We start from the raw sequence: 20557 nt of genomic DNA, 5'->3' as shown, positions 1-20557 counted from the left end.
TTCCTGGGATCCAATCTCAGCTTTGCCACCTAGTAGTGGTGTGACACCTCCCCACCTTCCTCAGCTATAAAATGAAGTTGGGTGGAATTCTCTCTAAGGTTCCCCCTGACACTAGATCCCATGCTCCCATGCTTCCCTCCTAATGGGCCTGCCTTCCCTATTTCCCTCACAGAGATCTCCTTCCCCTCTTGGACACCACCCCCTGGAATCAGTAAGGTGAGTGGTTATTGGAAAGGAATCCAAGACCTCCCGGATCCCCTCCTCCTGCCCAGCTTTCCCTCTGGGACCCCTAATTCCCACCCCTGTTCTTCCTCCCCCCAGGAATTCCTCAAGAAAATGGCATTGATGGAGAAAAAGTTCAAAACTGCCTCTGCCCACCAATCCATAGAGGTAAGACCCTGGATTCGAGGAGAGGGGGAAAGGGGGACCCATCCTGTCCTGGTATACCAGAGGGTCTCTCTATGCTCATCAAACCCTACTCACACACCTGGGTGCACAGATACACACATTTCTCCAAACAGATGTAGAGGATGGCAATGGATTATAGTGGAAAGTGCTGGATGAGGAGTCAGATCCCAGTTTAAATCCCAGATCTGTTCCTTGGGCCAGTCATGTAATTCCTTGTGCCTTGTGTCAATCGATTACTAAATCTCTGTAGACCTGTTTACTCAACTAGTTTAAAAAAAGGGGGGGGAGTAGACTCAGGCCTGATGGCACACACTGTGGTCCCTGACACTGGGCAGGCAGAAGCTTGAGTTCAGGGCTACTGAGCCTCGGTAGGACTACTTATTGAAAAGGAACCTGGGGGCATCTGGGTGGCTCAATGGATTGAGATCCAGGCCTAGAGATGGAAGGTCCTAGATTCAAACCTGGCCTCAGATACTTCCCAGCTGTGTGACCCTGGACAAGTCACTTGACCCCCCATTATCAAAGCCCTTATCACTCTTCTGCCTTGAAACCAATACTCAGTATTGATTCTAAGATGGAAGGTAAGGGTTAAAAAAAAGAAAAGGAACCTGAGACCCTCCAAGATCCCCTCCTCCTGCCCAGATATCCCCCTGGGACCCCTAATTCCCACCCCTGTTCTTCCTTCCTCCAGAAATTCTTCAAGAAAATGGCATTGATGGAGAAAAGGTTCAATTGGGATTGGGATTGAGTGTACACACTAGTCTGGCACCAATATGGTGTCATCCCCTGGGGATGGAGCAGGAGTGGGTGGGGGGAGACCAGGCTGCCTATGGATAAGCAAACCCATTTAGGTTGGAAAAATGGGGCAGCTTAAAAGCTTCCAGGCTGCTCAGCACTAGATTGGGCCCATGACTAGCTACTGTACTTCCCCCAGACTGGGTGAGGGAGGGGAGGCCAATCTTGGGGGTAGATGGGGGAAGGAAGGAGGGGACTTGGGGATGGGACAGATACATCTCCAAGATTCCTTCCAGCTCTAGAAATTTAGTATCAGAAAAAGAACGAGATATTAGGGTCAGAAAACCTGATTCGAACTGGAGTACTGCTATTTGTTAGCTCTGTAACCTTGATTTAGGCCTCCCCTTTCTGTAAAATGAGAGCTGAATTAGGTGATCCAGTATTAGTGGGGGGCCTGTCCCCTGTCCCCCACCAGCAGAGGATAAGTACAAGCACAGATACACACACACATCCTTAGCTCTCTGCTTATTGCTCACCTGTCCAACAGTGGGTTCTGAGAGGGATGAGGAAGGGAAGAAGAGGGGCAGACTGTCCGTTGGGGTGAATTTCATTGCTGCCAGGATTGGGTACTCAAGAGGGTTGGAGGGGGGCCCCAGAAGGCTAACAGCTTTACCCTTCCCTCTGTCCCAATCCCAGTGGTTTGTGGAGGACATCGAAGAACTTCTAACCATGTCCAGAGACTTTGAGCAACTGCCCTTGGAGGTTCGGCTTCAAGTGGCCACACACCTGCTCTCTAGCCTTGAAGAAATCCTTCTAGGCCTTGCTGACGCCATGCCCAATGGGCCGCTGGTCTCTCCTACCCCTGGAGGCACAGGTGAGCAAACCCCCCCAGCTCCCCACTCTGGGTCTCCAGCTTCTTCAGAGCCACATTCACTGCTGCCTTCTTCCTCCTTCCTCAGAGCTGACCATGAACATTCAGGAAAATCCAAGTGGGATGGTGGAGTTGGGCAGGAGCCATACGAAGATGAAGCTGGACTGGAATTTGGCTCGGAAGCAAGATGGCCCAAGTAATGGGGGGAAGGACAAAGGCACCAGACAGGCTGGGAAAGAGGCAGCCCCACTGGCAAGGATAGGCCAAGGCCAGGGAATTGGTAGAAACAGTGGGACTTGCCCCAGCCAATGGGGTAAAGGAGGAGGAGAGCTGGGCTTAGGTGAGCAGGTGGGCATCCATTTATTCAGTGGTGATTAAGGACCTACAGGGAACCTGGACAGGAACTGGGGCTACATAAAGACTCCATAAGACACAGGGTATGCCTTCATGGAGCAGGAAGAGAAAAGAGGGATCCCCATTGCTCTATTATGCATCAGAGACATGCAAAGCTAAATGCTATGTGAAGTCTGAACAGAAAGAGGATGCTTATAGACCTGAAGACATCAGGGAAAGGCTTCCTGGTGGAGGTGGCATAAAGGAGGGATAGGAGGTGGGGAAGAGAGGGAATGCATTCCAGGCATAGGAATAAACTCACTTAACCCATATTGCCCAGCCCTTACCACTCTTCTGCCTTGGAACCAATACACAGTAGTGATTTTAAGACGGAAGGCACCAGTTTTTTAAAAAGTAATTTTTTTAGAAGAAAAAAACATTTTTTAAGGAAAAAAGAGAAATGGACACCAGCTCTGAGTTAGCTGAGGAAAATGATAGAAAAGAAGGTGGCAGCATCCTCCAGTAGAATGTCAAGCAGGAGTTTGAACTTGTCCCTGGGAGGGGAGAGAGGGAAGGAAGGCTTTCTGGAAGAGGTGGCATTGCAACTGGACTTCCAAGGACTAGGGGATCAGGGTGGAAGAGGAAGAGGGCTAAATCAGAGCTGGCTTCTCTATTTCCCCACCAGAGAAGGCTGTCATCGGCCTGTTCTCCACTAAGAAGTTAGAGACCCTGTTGGCTGACGCCCCCCTCGCCTTGGATCCTGAAAAGCAGAGGGCCCTTCAGCAAGAGAATGAGGACGCTCTGGTCGGAGGGGGCATCCCAATTCTGCTCTCTGCCGTCAGCACGGCCTTCCTGAGCAACAGGGACACCCAAAATCTCAGCTCCCCGGTCACCTTCGCCTTCTCCCACGAAGTGAGTGCCCCTGGATGTTGTGGGGGGGGGGGGAACTGGCAAGTCCATCCAGTCATGAGAGAACCAGTCCAAAGACCCCAGGACGTTTGACCAGGAGAAGAACAGACAGAAGACAGAGCGCCAGAGCTGTCTTCCAATGGAAGGGATTTGATTTAATCCGCTTGACCTCAGAAGGTACACTAGGAGCAACAAAGGAGTGGTGGAGACGCAGGTTTCGGCTTGATGTAGGGAAAAAGTGGCCGACTGCTGTCCAAAAGGGGAATGAGGCTCCCTCCATCGCTTTAACTCTTCCAACTTAGATTCTGTCACCCTACGGCAGTCCAGGAACTTGGGCTTAGCCTCCATTTCCCTACTAGGAGGAAGCTTTCTCAGCCCCAGACCAATTGCTCAGGGCCAGAGCCCTGCCTTCTGCCCAGCTTCCATGGGACTTTCTTCCTTGTGTCCACAGGTTAAACCCACTGGGCCGAGGAAGGAAGTGATCTGTGCCTTCTGGGAACACGACAATAACGGGAGTGGTCATTGGGCCACGACTGGCTGTGAGAAACTGGGAAGCCAGGGCAACAGTACCACGTGCCGTTGTACCCACCTCAGCAGCTTTGCCATCCTCATGGCCCAATACGATGTAGAGGTGAGAGGGGAAGACCAGAGAGAGAGGATGGAGTCAGTAGTGGGCGGAATGAGACCAGAAGAAGGGGGGAGTGGTCAAGGGTAAGGATGGAGTCCAGGAAAAAGAGATGGGGTCAGGAAGGGTCCAGTGTAATTGGCGGGGAGAGATAGAAATGATTTTTTTTTTTTTTAAGAGAGAGAGAGGAGTCGAGGTCAGAGAGGATAGGGGTGGGACAACGAGGTGGTCCAGTGGATAGAGAGCCAGGCATGGAGCTGGGAGGTCCTGGGTTCAAATGTGAGCTCTGATGCATCCTAGCTATGTGACCCTGGACAGGTAACTTCATCTCAATTGCCCAGCTTTTACGCCTTGGAATTAATATGAATTCTAAGACAAAAGGAAAGATTTATTAAAAAAAAAAAATAGGGTCGTGAATGGGGAGGGGGAGGAATTTGTGCGTAAGAGCTTCCGGGGCCGGGGCTGGGTCCTCGAGCGCTTCCTGAGCCTCTGTTTGGCCCCAGGACTGGAAGTTGTCGGTGATCACTCAGGTGGGGCTGGGGGTGTCCCTGGTCTGCCTGCTCCTGTGCATCATCACCTTCCTGCTGTGCCGGCCCATCCAAGGCTCCCGCACCACCATCCACCTGCACCTGTGCCTCTGTCTCTTCGTCGGTTCCACCGTCTTTCTGGTTGGCACCGCCAACCCGAGCCAAGGCCAGGTAAGCACCCCCTCTAGGGTTTCTGGCCACTCAAAGGGGCAGAGGGTGAGGACCCTGGGGAGAAGGCAGGAGAGCGGGAGAGGGCGGCGGGTATCAGCCCGGTCAGCTGTGCGCCCTCCCCTCGCCCGGCCTCGGTCCTGGGCTCTGCGACCGCAGCGGAGCGCCGCGGGGAGGGGGCTGACCGACGTGCCACTCGGCTCTCCCCAGGCGCCGGTGGGGTTACGCTGCCGCCTCGTGGCCGGCCTGCTGCACTACTGCTTCCTGGCCGCCTTCTGCTGGATGTGCCTCGAGGGCCTGGAGCTCTACTTCCTCGTGGTGCGCGTGTTCCCGGGGCCCGCCCTCCGCACGCGCTGGCTCTGCCTGCTGGGCTACGGAACGCCCGCCGTCATCGTGGCCATCTCGGCCGCAGTCAACAGCCAGGGCTATGGCCGCCCCCGATTGTGAGTGCCCCGTTGGCTTTCCCCTCCCCTTCCCTCCTCAGACGGGTGTGAGGGCTCGGCCCGTCCCTCTCCTCCCTGGATGGGGGAGGGGACGCGTGGAGCCCTCCCTGGTGGAGCCCATCCCTCCTCACTCAGACGGTGATAAGGGCTCGCCCCGTCCCTCTCCTCCCCCATGGGTAGGGGGTGGTGAAGGGGAGAGGCCGGGCGCTCATCCGGTACCCCCTCCTCTCCTTCCGGTAGCTGTTGGCTTAGCCTGGAAAAGGGCTTCATCTGGAGCTTCCTGGGTCCCATTACACTCATCATCGCAGTAAGTGGCCCTCAAACCCCTTTGCCCCAGTTTATGGCCCAGCGCACCTGAGGGGGAGATATCTGGGGCTCTCCACGTGCACCAACCCCTCCCACCCCAGGCTCAGCCAATAGGACATTGCCCCACGCCTGCCTTCTGTGTCCCCAGTTCAATGCCTTCATCTTTGTGATCACTGTGTGGAAACTCACCCAGAAGTTCTCCGAGATCCACCCTGACATGAAAAAGTTAAAGAAAGCTAGGTGTGTGTGTGTGGAGGGATCAGTGGGGGGATGAAGGAACCCTGAGGGCCGAAGGGGAAGCAGGACTGAGCCCTGCTCACCAGTCCCCTCTTGCTTCCTGTCCAACAGGATGCTGACCTTCACGGCCATGGCCCAGCTCTGCATCCTGGGCTGTACCTGGATTTTTGGTCTCTTCCTGTTCGGCCCTCATAGTAGGGTCCTAGCCTACATTTTCACCATCCTCAACTGTTTCCAGGGCTGCTTCCTCTTTCTGCTGCATTGTCTTCTCAACAAAAAGGTCAGGACAGGTCCCAAGCTTGGGACACAGAAGGGGGTGGGAAGGGGGCAGGGCTAGAAAGCTCCAGGCTAGTAGAAAGAATACCAGCTTGGAATCCATCAGTAGATGAGAGCATTGGAGCATCAAAGGGAAGAGAATCATTCCTGCTCTCAGGAAACTCAGTCTAAAGACAACTATATAAACAAGCTCTAACAGAAATGGGAAGAATCAAGAAGGCACTGTCACTGTTACTTCTAGTAGAAGATAGGAGCTGGGGATGAGGAGGGAAGAGGTTGGGGGGGTGTGGAGGCAGCTCATGAAAATGCTGGAATTGAGTTACAGAAAAGAGGCCAAGGTTACTGGAATCAGAGTAAGGTATAAGGAAACTGTAAAGGTAGGGGATGGGGCCAGGAGTAAAAGGCCTTGAATGGCTGGCAGAGGATTTTTTATTTGATCTGAGAGGTAATGAGCAACCACTGGAGTTTTTTGAATGGGAAGGTGAGTCAGATTCCAGCTTTAGGATTAATTTGGCAGTGGAGGATGGACTGAAATGGGGAGGCTTATGGCAGGCACCCCAAATAAAAGGTTATTGCAACTGTCAAGGTATGAGATGATAAAAGCATGTAAGTACCAGGGTGGTGGCAGTGCCAGGAGAGAAAGGGGGTCTGATAAAAGAAATGTGAAATCAAGAGGCAATAGATTGGTTGGCCATGTGATCTGCCTAGGTTGCAAACCTAGGTATTTGGGAGGATGGGGAGTCCAAGGTTCAAATCTAACAGGGATTCTATAACCTGACTTAAATTACGATTGAGGCCTGGGATTCTCTGGCTATTAAGCAGAGTCCCTGCTAAGATTCATTATCGAATCCCCTGCAGGTCCGAGAGGAGTACCGGCGCTGGGCATGCATAGTCACCAAGAACAAATACAATGAGTTTTCCACCTCTACAACTAGTCAGAGTCGGGTAAGTGCAGGAGAGGGCTTGGGGGGGGGGGGGAAGGGGTAGGCTGCAGGATGGAGTGGGAAGCCCCAGGGAGGGCAAGACTGATGACGCTTTCTCCCTCTCAGGCCCTCAGACCTTCGCTGGAGTCTGGGATGTGAAAGATGCCTAATGGGCTTTGTGAGGACACTGCAGCTTTTGCACATGCCAAAGAATGATTCTCCCAACTATTCTTTAACCTCTTCCCCACTATTCCTAGGGAGTCTATCTTCCCCTCAAGGCGGGTCATATATCCCTCACATAGCATAAACATCCAGGGGATGCAAAGCCAGCTCACAAGAAAACCAACATGTAGCTCCTGCTATTCTGAGGGAGGGCAAAGAAATTGTCCTGGCATAAAAATATGCCTTCCCTACTGGAACCAACGCTGGACTTATGTTCCCTTCCTCAGCTTTGGCACCAAGGGCCAGGATCACAGAAGAGATGAAACAGGACCCAATTTCCTTTTTCTCCCACTATTAGGAAGGTGTGTGAAGATAGTGACTGAGGCAAACGGTACAAAGGGGCTTGGCCCCATCCCTACCCAGGGAAGTAGGGCACAAGTAATTCTGCTGCCCTGGGACCAGGGAAACCAAACCAAGCATGGTGTGGACTTTTTTTATTTGTTTATATTTATCTTTTTTTAAGCTTTCTAAAGTGGGTATTTCAAATTAAACAGATTGATATAATACATGATAGTTACTGCCTCCTCTTTGTTCTCAATAGGCCCACAAAGATGATTACTTCTCTCCTCTCCCCTAAAAAGATTTTTTCCCCTAAAAAGGAAAAAAGAGGTGAAACTTTTGTAATAAAAGTTTATTCTTACACAAATCTACAGCTTTAAAACACAGTAAAAATACTTGTGATACCCATTGTCACTTAGAAAACATTAAAAGCAGCAAACGGAGGCAGGGGTAGCCCTGATGGTCCCGTCTGTGGCTCTTGGTTATCGGCTTTTTTCAACTGTAGGACAATAGAAAAAATAACTGTTAGTGTCACAATTTCCTTGTCTTCTTCCAAGAGCCCCCCAGCCTAGTACTATCTCTTTATACTACTTTTCCCCTCAGTTTCATTTAGCTGTTTGGGAAAGCCTAGACACAGCCTATTAATCCTAGGCATGAACCATCCATCACCCAGGCTTCCTCCTCCCAGGCAGGCCCAAGCCCTGGGCAGACACTTACTATATGTGGAGATGTCAATTTCCTCAGGCAGTTCTGCCACATTCACTTCAAACCGGTCCTGGACATCATTAAGGATCTTGGCATCTCCCTCATCAGAGACAAAGGTGATGGCCAAACCCTTGGTTCCAAATCGGCCAGCCCTGGCAACCTATAGTACCCAGAAGATGACAACATCAGAGCTAGACAAGATCTTGAGCATTTACAATGGACACTCAGCCCCTCTAGCAGAAATGTTTAAATCTGGCTTATACATTCAGGATTTACATGGGGCAAGCATCTGACCTCGGGTTTCTTACCTGCACAATGACAAGAGTAGGTGAGCTTTTCCATTTGTAACAGTCTATAATTCTATCAGCACCTCGAGGGATCTCCTAATTCCTATCTGGGCTTCTCCCATTCCTTCAGCCTTAGGGGCAAACATTGGCCACCCTGCTTTAGGAGTACAGTGAAAGTCACCTCAAAACCAAGAACAAGCTCTTACCCGGTGCAGGTAGGTATCAGAGTCCTCGGGCATGTCATAATTGAAGACTATGTTGACCCGCTCAATATCCATTCCCCGACCAAACAGATTGGTGGCCACTAGGATCCGTCGCTGGAAATCTTTGAACTGTTGGTACCGTGACAGCCTAGAAATTGGTAATGACAGAGTTGTGCTGAGTCAATTTCATGGCTAAAGAGATCTTTACTTGGATCCAGTGGTGACAAAGAGGAGACATCTAATTTGCTGAATTACTGAGGGTTAGTCTTCCCTAGCCCACCCTCTCTCTCTACAAACATATCCTTATCCAGCACCCCTCAAAGACTAGGAAACTGAATGAGTGAAGAAAGTTAATTTATGACCTTCAACCTAGAGACCTAAATTTAAATCCCAGTTCTACCTACTAGCTGGGTGACCACAACTTCTATGTCTTAGTTCCTCTATCTGAAAAATGAATCTCACAGGGGAGTAGGAAACATACTTTCAAGTCAAGTAAACAAGCATTTATTAAGTGCTTCCTATATAATAGGCAACTGTGCAAGGAGAAAGATTGTCCCTGTCCACAAGGAGGGGGTATGTGTGGGTGTACACGAAACCATTTTTATCTCAAGTATATTAAAGCAGAGTCAGGAATAGTCACAGAATTTTTTCTCCTCAAATTATCTCATATTTACTTATCTTTTGTCCTAGTATAAGCTGAACAAGGGCAGGGACTGTTAAAAATTTTTTTATTATAAAAATGTCTTATTTTACCAATTATATGTAATAACAAATTTCTACATAAGCTTTCCAAAGTTATATGATCCAAATTGTTTCCCTCCCCCTTCCTGGAGCTGGCAAGCAATTCAACCCAGGTTATACATATATTATCCTGCAAAACATATTTCCATATTATTCATTCTTGTAAGAGAATAATCATATAAAGCCAAAACCCCAAAATAAAAACTGAAATAAACTAAAGTGAAAAATCATATGCTTTGATCTGCATCCTGATTCCAATAGTTCTTTCTCTAGAGTTGGAATAGCATTCTTTGTCATAAGTCCCTCAGATTTGTCCTTGTATTGCTCAGAGTAGCTAATTCTATCACAGCTGATTATCGTACAATATTGCTGTTACTGTGTATATATGGTCTCCTGGTGCTGCTTATTCCACTCTGGATCAGTTGATGTCTTTCCAAGGAGCTTACGTTCTAAGGGAAATCAAAACACTACTGAACTGTGAGAAATTATGACTATTCCTTTTGTAAAGGAACTTACCTTTCCTCCTGGGCCATGCCTCTATGAATGGCAATGGCTGGGAAATTCTGTTCCACAAGGAGCTGCGCCAAGGCTACACAACGCTGCACTGACTTCACAAATATCACAACCTGAAGAGACACAGACCTCATCAGACTCTCCTTTCCAAGTCATACTCCTGGCCCAGCCCATCTCAGAATGCTGGGAAGGGCAGCTACCCTCCCTCCCACAACCTGAGGGCTCCTACCCCCAGCTCAACTTGGCAAGGAGGCATCACCTGGTTAAACTCTAGCACATCCAAGAGATCAAAAAGTTTTCTGTTTTTCTCGCTGTCCTTAAGCTTCACGTAGTATTGCTGGAGCCCGTGCAGTGTCAATTTTGTCTCATCATCCACAAAAACTTCCATTGGCTGTAGGGAAGAAGGATGAGGATTCTGAACCTTCCACCCCAGGCTCCCACTCATAAGAACGGAGCAGGACAGCATTGTGACGGAAAGCCCAGGGTCCTGTTCTGTTTTGTATCCCATTCTGCAGGGGTCAAGTTTGAATAGTCTCTACCTAGCAAAGAAGGGGATGCACAGGGCAGAAATATGGAGTCTTTGTCAGGAAAGGGGAGATAGAAGAGGAAGAAACTGAGACGGGGGAAGGCTGTACCTGCCAAGCCAGCCCTACTCCCGAAAGCACGGGTCCCCCTTTGGCAGAGAGGTAGTCCCTAATCCTGAGGGATGCACTGTCCCAGCCACGGGAAACTGGCATCAGTTCTGATCCCAAGGACCCTTTTGGCACAGCAAGTCAGGCACTGAGCAACCTTTAGAGGCAGCCAGGTCCCCTCCCTGTACCCTCTCACCCAGGGATGGGAGAAGAGCAGGGCTCACCTGTTCAGTGTTAAGAGCTCAGAGTCACAGAATCATTATGGAAATCATTTAGTCCAACCCCATCATTTTACAGATGAGCCAGAGGGGCTGTGACTTGTTCATCGTCACACAGCGAGTTAATGCCAGGTTTAGAACCCAGATCTGACTCAGTCCACTGCTCTGTCTCCACTACACCACGTTGCCTCTTGCCTCTCTGTCCGTCGGGGGAGGGCAGGCAGCTAAGTCACTCCTGGCTGCTCCACAGCACAGTCCAGCCTATGGCAGGCCCTGTTCCCAGGTGAGGGGTGAAAAACAGCCGGGGGTAAGAGGGGGATTTCTCCTCTGGTGAGCTGGGCTGGGGGCATGTTCTCTTCGAACTCACATCCTGCATGAACTTCCTGCAGACAGGCCTTATCTCCTTACTCAGGGTGGCACTGAACATCATGCACTGCTTCTCATGGGGTGTCAAGCGGAAGATTTCCTGCACATCCCGGCGCATGTCTGGAGGGAAGGGGGACAAGGAAAAGAGAAGCAAGAGGGCATTAGGTTGCTGTTAGCCAAGGTCTTCCCACACAAACCAAAAACCACACTCACCCACACTCTGGTCCCCGCCCCAACCCCAGCAAACACAAGACGTGGGCTGAGAGGGCATGTGACCTAGGAGGGGAAAAATTCCTGAGGACTAAGCCCCAAGCCTGCTTTTTTTTTGTGGGGGTGGGGATGGGGGGCTGTGAGGTGACAGCAAGGAATGGCAGGGAAGAGATGGGTGCAAGAAGGAGCAGTACTTTGACTTACACACGCTGTCAGTGGGGAACCCAGCTGCGCCCGTGTACCTCGTGTCACGGCCTCGGGGTAGGGCAGCCTGAGGTAGAGACAGCTGCTGGGATTCTAGCTGTAGTTGGCACTTTAGACACACTTAAGACACATACCTAATCTTTCACTGTCCCTCTTGACTTGGGGCCAAATTATGGCAGCTAGCAATTGCTAAGCTTTGCCTTTGCCAAGAGCCTGTCTGGGGATGTAGTCAGGGCCAGTAACTTAGGAAATTTGCAGATCTCCTGGTTTACCCCTTTGCTCCCATTGCTTTCACTGGTTCAAGGGACATGAGAAGAAAACAGTTTAAAAGAAGTACAAGTTTCTCCTCAGGTCAAAGGATCCTAGGATTTACAAGTAGAACTCTTAGGGGTCACTCGTCCAATGCCCTCATTTTACAGATGAAATTTAGGTAGAGCAATTCAATGACTTGTTCAAAGTCACTCAGCTAATAAAGGGGAACAGGATTTGAACCTCTACACCAGCTGATTCCAAACAGAGTATAAAACTGGAACTCCAAAACTCTGGATGTGTTGAGACCTGGATAAAAAGTCCTTGACCAGATGGGAATTAATGTTCTGGCCTCAAACACCTCCCCAGAGGGCACAACTGGGAATAATAGGAAGACGCTGCACTCAGGCAACTTTTAGGTTTGACATTAAAAGGACTTTCCTAACAATGTAACTGGCCAGATGTTAAATAGGTTACCTTAGGAGATAGTGGAGTCCTCCATACTAGAGGTCTCTAAGCAAAAGTTAGATGACTGATGACATGCTAGAGATTTCTCATCAGGTATGAGCTCAACTAGATAGTCTCCAAATTCTCTTTAAGATTTTTTGATATTTGGGAGTTGAAAGGTAGGGGAAAGAGGTTGTTCTTTGGGAAATGAGGACCTTGGACTCTTCCTAAGTACACTATGGCCCTCATCTACCCTTCCTATTCCCTAAGGCAGAGCTCAGTCTCAGTCTAACACAGCCAAATGGCTAGAAACAATGACTTTGGGGAAAATCAGGCTTGTCTCCATGCCTCAGAGGGGAAATGCCTGGAAACTGAGTAAGAGAGACCACTAAGAAAAGCATGGAGGGGAACCTTAAATGTTTCCCTAAATGATAGGGAAGAACAGAGGTGCTAGGAGAGTACCAGATATAATTCCCATTGCTCTAGTCCCTGACCAGGAACAGACATAGCACAGATCACTCCCTTGGTCCTTTTCAGATTCTGGGATGCCATGCTGTAGGGGACAGGGTCAACAGAAACAGGAAATAGAGACTTACCAAGCTGCTCCAGCATCTTGTCACACTCATCCAGTACAAAGTGCTTCACATTTTTCAAATTGAGGCTCTTGTTGCGTACTAAGGCCAGAATCCGGCCAGGTGTCCCCACCACTACATGGGGACAATTTTTCTTTAGAACATCTTCATCCTTCTTGATCGAAAGGCCACCAAAGAACACAGAAACCTGCAATATATACATAGTGGGTTAGGAGTAGGAAGATCAGTTGCTAACAGATAATATTATTGCATCATACAAGCATACACGCACCAAAACTCCTAGAACAAACACCTAAAATGAAGCGGTCTTTATTTCTCCCCAAATAGCTAGGCTGCTTTGTGGTTGAGGGCTTTAGGTTGTCTCTTGCCTGGACAGGCATTTATTACTAAAAACCAGAAGACCAACTCTTACAAGAAGTTATCTTCCCCTGTGTCCTGGCCCAGCAGATCAGCTTCAGGCCTGAAGCTCTGTCTAAGCCTCTACTGGCCCATTAACTGATACACATTTAAAAGAAACAATAGGGTTGGGATTCCAACTCTGAGTCTCTGGAGACAGTGCATAATTCATTAGGCTTTTAAGGATAAATGATGGCAAACCTCAAAGGCAGTATGGTGGCCAAGTTTTATAAAGTTGACCAAGCAACAGAGCTGAAGGCTCCAGGGACTAAGGGGCACCCAAAGACTCTAGAATGCAAAGGGAATTAATTCCTTCCTGCCAACTAAAAAAGAGGTTCCTAAATAATTAAAACTTAAAAAGTAAGTCACTCTGGTAGTAGTAGAAGCAGTACTAGTGGTAGTAGCATTAATTCTCTCAGCACCCAGAACAGATAGAAGACTTACCTTGACATTGGGCATGTACTTGGAGAAGCGCTCATATTCCTTACTGATTTGGAAGGCCAATTCCCGAGTATGGCACATGACAAGGACTGTCACCTGCAGAGACAAAGGATTCTTATTACTCCAGTATCACCAAAGCCATTCTCCAAAGAGCAGTCAGAGGGAGACAGCAGGATAGTAGGCATAAAATAAATGCCTGTCTTGACAATCCTGACACTATGTCACACATTTTGCTATTTTTGGTGCTCAGCACAAGACTATCAATAAAAGGACTCCAGAATGGTACCCTGTTTTGTTTACAGACTGCATGCCTTGAAGAAACTTTTTGAAAGGAAAATAAGATATAGGCATATGTATATATAGAACCTATTATTAAGATGAAATGTACTGTCCAACATTTGGAATTAGGCTATATGTATAACTGCAGAAGGCTCAAAGTTCCTCTGATTATTCTGATCAAATGAGCACAAAACAAAAAGATCTAGCCAAATCATATTAAATTCATATGTACTGGCAATGAGGCTAGAGGAATAAAAAAAGGAGTGCCAACTCTCCTGGAGCTTACATTTTGCTAAGGTCATACATGTCCAAAAATATGGAGATACTATCATTTGAGAAAATAAGGGAGAAAGTAACACCTTAGGTGAGCCTTGAAGGAAAAACACTTTCTAAGACAGAGGAAAGAGTGATGTGCAGCTTGTGCAGTAGCCCAGAGACGAGTTAGAAGATGAAATGAGAAGAGTTCACTCCAGTCTGGCTAGACAGATCACTGACACTCAGAATTAGAAGAGATCTCAAAGAGAGACTATCAACTAACCAGGGTTTATTAAGCCCATACCACATGCAGGCCCAGGGGTTGCAAAGACAAAAAAATAAAAGCCACTGCCCCACAGCTTACTATTATATTGACTGAATGAATCCATGGGTTTTAACTAAGAAGGAGGGTACAAGAGCTCAGAAAGGTAGAGTAGTAAAAGAAAATAGGGAGCCTCTAAGAAGCAGGATCAAAAAGGATCAACTGTAGGCATGTAGGATAGGCAAGGCTACTAAAGAGGAACCTTCTCATAATACACAAAGCAAGTGATTCTGCAGCTTTTTGAGAGAAGACTTCTTGTGAGATGAACCTTACTCCTAGAGTTGCAGGTGACCCAAATCAATGGAGCAACCACCATGAACACATATTTCCCAGTTACAGCCCACGTCCAAGAGATTAAAGAAGCATATCTTCAGAAAAGGAAAGGTGCACTCTTGATTAGAGAAATGCAAATTAAAATAACTCTGAGGTACCACCTCACACCGATCAGATTGGCCAATGACAGTAAAGTGGAAAATGTTGTAGGGGAAGTGGCAAAATTGGGACCCTAATGCATTGTTGATGGAGTTGTTATCAAAATACCACTACTAGGTCTGTATCCCAAAAAGATCAAAAAAAGGGGAAAGGACCTACTTGTAGAAAAATATTTATAGTAGTCTTTATGTTGTGGCAAAAGAACTGGAAATTGAGGAGATACCTATCTATTAGGGAATGGCTGAACAAATTATGGTATATGATGGTGATGAAATAGTATTGGGCTCTAAGAAATTATGAACAGGATTTCAGAAAGAGCTGGAAAGACCTGGACCAATGAAGAGAGTAATAAGTAGAATCAGGAGAACACTGTATACAGTAATATCAATATTGTGGAATGAATAACTGTAAAATATTTAGCTAATCTCAACAATACAATGAACCATGACAATCCTGAAGGATTTATAACAAAGAATGCTATTCATCTCCAGGGAAAGAACTATTGGAATCAGAATGCAGATCAAAGCATATGGTTTTTCACTTTAGTTTATTTGGGTTTTTATTCTGAGGTTTTGGTTTCATGTGAGTATTCTCTTATAAAAACGAACACTATGGAAATGTTTTGCATGATAGCACATGTATAACCCAGATCAAATTGCTTACCATCTCCAAGAAAGGGGATGATAGGAGTTAGGTAGTTCAGTGGATTGAGAGCCAGGCCCAGAGATGAGAGGTCCTAGGTTCCACTTTGACCACAGACATTTCCTAGCTGTATGATCCTGGGCAAGTCACTTAACCCCCATTGCCTAGCCCTTACCACTCTGCCTTGGAACCAATATTCTAAGATGGAAATGTAAAAGAAATACAGAACCTCTAGAACACTGGCAGGGTTCTCATAGGAAGAACACTGGCAGGAATTACCGAGAAGTCTGCAACCTTCACTGCTGCAATGTGTTTGTATACTAATCCATCTAAGTATACAAGGTGTCTGTTAAAAAATGGCATACTATAACCTAGCTCCTTGAGAGCAATAGTTATATCTTCTCACCTCTCCTTAGCAGGGCCCAACAAGGCTGAAAACAAAATCTCAACATTTATTTAATCTGAATTAAAATTAATTTCCCAAGTCCCTGAAGAACATCTTTAAAAGGCTCACTCATTTTATATTTCCAGGGAAAATAATGGCAGCAAAAGGGGAAAAGTTCTCTCCACAGACAGACAAGACAAAACAAGATAAGACACACCCATACCTGTCCATCCACAGGCTCTATCTGCTGTAGTGTAGCCAACACAAAGACTGCTGTCTTGCCCATTCCAGACTTGGCCTGGCAAAGGACATCCATTCCCAAGATGGCTTGAGGAATACACTCATGCTGGACTGAGAGAAACACAGTATTCAGAGGTCTAAGTAGAAGAATATGCTGTGAAGATTAACAGGCTTGGAATCAGGAGCCCTGACTTCTAATCCCAGTTTAGCAATGGACTCATTATATCACTTTAGGCAAATAATTTAAGCAATCTAGGTTACTTATATAAACAGAATATATAAAACTATAAGAAATAATCATGTCTAACCTGCCTACCACAGAGTGTTGGTGTGAGAATCAAATAGGAATATGGAAATGAAAATGCTAAGCAAATATAAGGAATTATTGTCAAGTGAAAAACTATCGACTTTCCTTTCAAGTCCTTACTCTAGTAAAATTGAGCTGGTCCAAACAAGGTACCAGGAAGAAAGCACTTGATCAGAAAGGACTTAAACAGTGCCCATCAGTTTCCTGTCAGGTAATGGGGTTGAAAGGAGGAAGACAGAAAATAACTGAGCACATCTGGTGCCTAAGCAAATAACACCACCAGCAATGGGGGGAAAAGAAGTGTGTTTAGTATCTTTATCCAAGGGACCAAACTGAATGACTGATGTTCTGGAGCAAACTTAATCAAACTTAATTAAGTGTTATGTTAGCCATTATTTTATTTTATTTTAAAACCTTTACCTTCTGTCTCAGAACCAATACCAAGCATTGGTTCCAAGGCAGAAGAGTGGTAAGGGCTAGGCAATTGGGGGGGTGGGGGGGGTGTTAAGTGACTTGCCCAGGGTCACATAACTAGGAAGTATCTGAGGTCAGATTTGAAACCACAACCTTCCATTTCTTGGTCTGGCTCTCCATCTACTGAGCCAGCTAGCTGCCCCTATTGTTATTATAAATGTTACATATTTCTATGCATAGCTGAGACTGTGAAGGCAGAAGAGGGAAGAAAGCACCTACCTTCAGATGGATGCTCAAAGCCACAATCCACAATAGCCCTCAAGAGCTCAGGTTTCAGAAGAAAATCTCTGAAGCCAGAGCTATGAATGGAGACATAGGAACCCTTGACATCCTTCTTAGCAGGGGTAGGTGTGCTCTCTGTCAGAGGTTGGGGCTCCTCATCTTCTTCATAGTCAAGCAATTCATTTTCTACATCTTGTTCAGCCATTCTGACCTGAGGAAAAGAAAGATATAGCATAAGAGTAAAGCCCTACCACAGAAGGAGAGAGGCAGAGGGAAGGTAGGATAGTTATCTGCATCTCTAATAGTCACTTACAGAGAGAAGACAAGGTTCAACCAAATGATAAACACAAAAAGACAAAGAAACAAATCCTTCTCAATATTTGGACACATGAAGAATCCAAAAGTCTATTCTTAGAAATTCTAATTCCTCAAATGAGAGATGGGAGCCAGGATCATGAAACTTGCCCTCATCATAGCCATTTCTGCATGGCAAATTCTGAATATTTGTGATCAATACTTGTCTGCACTGGGCAGGTGGAAAAGTGTAGGGATGGAAAGAAGTACTCAAGGGAGTGTCTGTTCTGGAAAATTCACCACCTTGTCAGACAAAACTACATGTTATAGAATCATAAAGTACAAAAATAGAGTCCAGTTCTTGAGATGGGTAGACTACCACGAGAGACAATTTAAAACTGCTCTTTCTTCCTCTGAGGCTCTTACTACACCACCCTTAGTTAGAATGGTCTGATTAAAAGGCCTCCTGCCAAGCTGTAGCTCCATACCAGTAAAAAGATGTTAATACCTACTTCTGTTATCACCTAAGCTTCTTAATTAGGTTAACACTGCTTGAAAATAAGAATCCAATTAAAAGGCAGTACTTCTTTTAATCCATGTTAAAAATGTATTTGTGACAAAGTCTTGTAGTTAAAAAAAATTTTAACCAAATATCCTCTGCCACAGATCTTGGGAACTTCAAATACACACAAAGAGGGAAAGACAAAACAGGAACTTAAGAAGTTCCTTCTTTCCTCAAGGACTCTGAGGCACTTTTTGCTTGATTAAAATATAAAAACAAAACCCTCTTAGCAATACTGTCCCATTAACAATATCAAAAAAAAAATTACTCTTATCTATCAGTCTTTGGGACTCTAAAAATAAGGTTTCAAAAATGTTCTTTTAAGTCTTGAAGATGTAACATTTATTACCTTATGGTTTCTTTCTTTCTCCTGAAAATCAGACTTAAATTACTTTAAAAGTTTGTGTGCCTCAGCTACAGGTAGCTGGCTCTTCATCTTTAATAAGTTCACAACTGGAACTAACTGCACAGGTAAAGAATTAATAATTTATGAGCCCCTAATGGGTTTATAACTTGAAACTAGCAATTATAACCTTGAACAAAAATAGAAAAAAACTCAAGAAAGTCACTGATCACAAAGGCTTTCCCATTTTCTTCTGACCCTATATTATTAACCTACTTAGCTGACCCATAGAAGCCTTGGAATTCATGGAGACCGAGCATTTTAAAAAAATTTTAACTTTAATTTCACATTCTTTCCCTCTCTCACTTCTTCAGCATCCCTAAGAATTCTTTAAAAAGTTTCTCATGTCCATTTATAAAAACCTCTGGACAAGGTTTACTAGATTGAGCCTACTTCCAGAAATAACTGTTAAAATCCATCTCTTCAAGTGAACTTGGCACTACCTTGAAAAGATTTTCTTTAAACTGTCATCCATCAAAATCTTTCCTACAGCAGTGTGGAAGCAAAAGTCTCTAAATCCATGCCAGCAGGACAAAAAATGAAGTAAGATATTTATTAGGGTCTCAAACAGGTATTTCCCAAGTTCAGTGAGGCTTATTTGTGGTCAGAAGGATGGTCTAACATAGTTTGGGTTTTTTTTCAGTTGTCGGAATTCTCGGAGACCTTAACCGTTGCTGTGTTAACAACACCTATATTCACGAAATCCTATATGCCTAAACTAATTAATAAGACAATAAGACCTGGAGTCGGACATTTTGTCCAAGTTCTAGAAGAGTGGTCTGCAGGCAGGGTGGTGAAAGGGATCACGGAAAGCTCAAACATGGAGGGACTCCCCCCTTCCAAGTAGAAACACGGAGGGCTCCCCAAGTATAAGAATGAGGGGCACAAATACAGAGGATCTCCACCAGAGTACAAACTTATGAGGTGTTCCCCATAAAGCATAAACGTGCGGGCACAAATATAGGAGGTTCTACATTAGAATACAAATATGGAAACTCCCCATGAAGCACAAACGAGGCGGGGATCCCCATCAAAGAACAAACATGGGGAAGGGGTCCCCGGCGAGGAGAAGTGCGGGCGACAGACTTCTGACAATCTTCACACTAAAATTTGCCCCAAGCCTTCTCCTACGCTCTGCCCCCCCCACTTTAGACCTCAGGGTGGGGATGGCAGTTTCAGGGGCTACTTTAGAAACTTTTAAAGTAGACTAGCAAGCGAAAGGAATCCCCACGGCAGGCCTCTACAGCTCGCTCTCCCGCCCCGCCCCGAGCGGCCCGCGCGCCTCCCCTGGCCCAGCGCCCCAACGGTCGGGTGGCCCAGGCGACGCGCGCGCCCCCAGCCCGGGCCGCGGCCCTGCCCTCGCTCCCGCCCGCGGCGGCGCGCGCAGAGCTTTCCTCTCCTCACAAGCCCCCGCCATCTCAGTCTCACCTCGTGCTCGCCGCCTCAGCTTCAGCTCTGCACCCCCACCCCCACCCCTCTCTACAGCGCATCCGGGGCCTCGTCCCTTCACGGGCCTGCGCCTCCTCCTCCTCCTCCGCTTACTTCTAAGTCGAAAGATAGATTCTCTCCGGATACCTTCACGCGCGCCTAAAAGCCAGAAGTCACCTAAGGATCGATCTCGCGCTCGAGCGGAAACTACTTTCCTTTCTTCCTTCTCTTCTTCCTCCTAAAGTTGGTGCACCACCTCCAAACTTCCCAACCAACTTGCCTTGTTCACTGGACTATTGGCCTCTCACTCAGAAGAGAGTAATTTCTGATTGGCCGATTGGTCTTAGCCGCGCAGCCTACGAAGGCGAGGGGACGATCCCGATATTTCATTGGACAAAGTCTGCGTCGATCTCAGGGAAAGCCCTTCTGAGTGGTCCAATTAATTCCAAGGGGCCGTCCCTCATGAGACCATGTGATCGGGGCCGGCTAATACGTAGGGTCCCTCCATATTTAATAATGGCAAAAATTCTTTGTGAAGCCTTTCTGGGGTGTTGTGCATTGTGGGTAAAGGGCGGGAACTTCAGTGGATCGCCCTCCTGTGGCGCTCCACCAGGCGTTCCACTGTCTCCCTTTGGTTTTAAAGTATTCTGGCTTCCGATCCATAACCACTAGTTGTAACTAACAATGCTAACACGGACAAACCCCAGAAAGCACGGCCAGGTGCTACTCAAGCATCTTTTTTTTTTATGTTTGTTTTGTTTTTCAAAGCACCTTCAAAAACGTAATTCAGTTAACTGCTGTGGGGGAAATGAGCCCCTAACACCCAAGGGAGAAAGGAAGGGGCC

The 20557-nt window shown here is 46.8% G+C and overlaps 2 protein-coding genes across 9 annotated transcripts in view; one reads left to right on the top strand and one right to left on the bottom strand.

Annotated features, from left to right (window-relative positions):
* ADGRE5 (adhesion G protein-coupled receptor E5) overlaps positions 1-7496 on the top strand; it is a 32889-nt gene extending 25393 nt beyond the window's left edge. For all 6 annotated transcript variants that reach the window (XM_056822583.1, XM_056822585.1, XM_056822584.1 and 3 more), the window contains 13 exons: positions 173-216; positions 322-390; positions 1840-2017; positions 2103-2210; positions 3033-3259; positions 3708-3887; positions 4385-4579; positions 4787-5019; positions 5260-5326; positions 5474-5565; positions 5674-5842; positions 6697-6783; positions 6888-7496. In XM_056822583.1, the coding sequence (XP_056678561.1) occupies positions 173-216; positions 322-390; positions 1840-2017; positions 2103-2210; positions 3033-3259; positions 3708-3887; positions 4385-4579; positions 4787-5019; positions 5260-5326; positions 5474-5565; positions 5674-5842; positions 6697-6783; positions 6888-6920 (1682 nt within the window). In that variant the 3' untranslated portion in view covers positions 6921-7496. The remainder of the gene's footprint in view (positions 1-172; positions 217-321; positions 391-1839; positions 2018-2102; positions 2211-3032; positions 3260-3707; positions 3888-4384; positions 4580-4786; positions 5020-5259; positions 5327-5473; positions 5566-5673; positions 5843-6696; positions 6784-6887) is intronic.
* A 103-nt stretch (positions 7497-7599) lies between these two features.
* On the bottom strand, positions 7600-20013 carry DDX39A (DExD-box helicase 39A). Of its 3 annotated transcripts, none has more exons than XM_001366341.4 (11): positions 19860-20013; positions 17023-17236; positions 16006-16133; positions 13471-13563; positions 12634-12817; positions 10929-11047; positions 9971-10102; positions 9715-9824; positions 8461-8605; positions 7980-8127; positions 7600-7761 (listed from the first exon to the last, which is right to left on the bottom strand). In XM_001366341.4, exons 2-11 carry the CDS (start codon positions 17228-17230, stop codon positions 7745-7747), a joined length of 1284 nt encoding a protein of 427 aa, XP_001366378.1. In that variant the 5' UTR covers positions 17231-17236; positions 19860-20013; the 3' UTR covers positions 7600-7744. The 3 variants fall into 3 exon arrangements, with proteins under 3 accessions (XP_001366378.1, XP_007489117.1, XP_056678567.1); XM_007489055.3 differs by having other exon boundaries at positions 19827-19999; XM_056822589.1 differs by lacking the exon at positions 19860-20013 and adding an exon at positions 19713-19731.
* Positions 20014-20557: the final 544 nt, after the last annotated feature.

Source organism: Monodelphis domestica, chromosome 3, assembly GCF_027887165.1.
Source record: "Monodelphis domestica isolate mMonDom1 chromosome 3, mMonDom1.pri, whole genome shotgun sequence".
In the NCBI taxonomy this organism is placed as follows: Eukaryota; Metazoa; Chordata; class Mammalia; order Didelphimorphia; family Didelphidae; genus Monodelphis; species Monodelphis domestica.
This window is presented reverse-complemented; position numbering and strand designations above follow the sequence as displayed.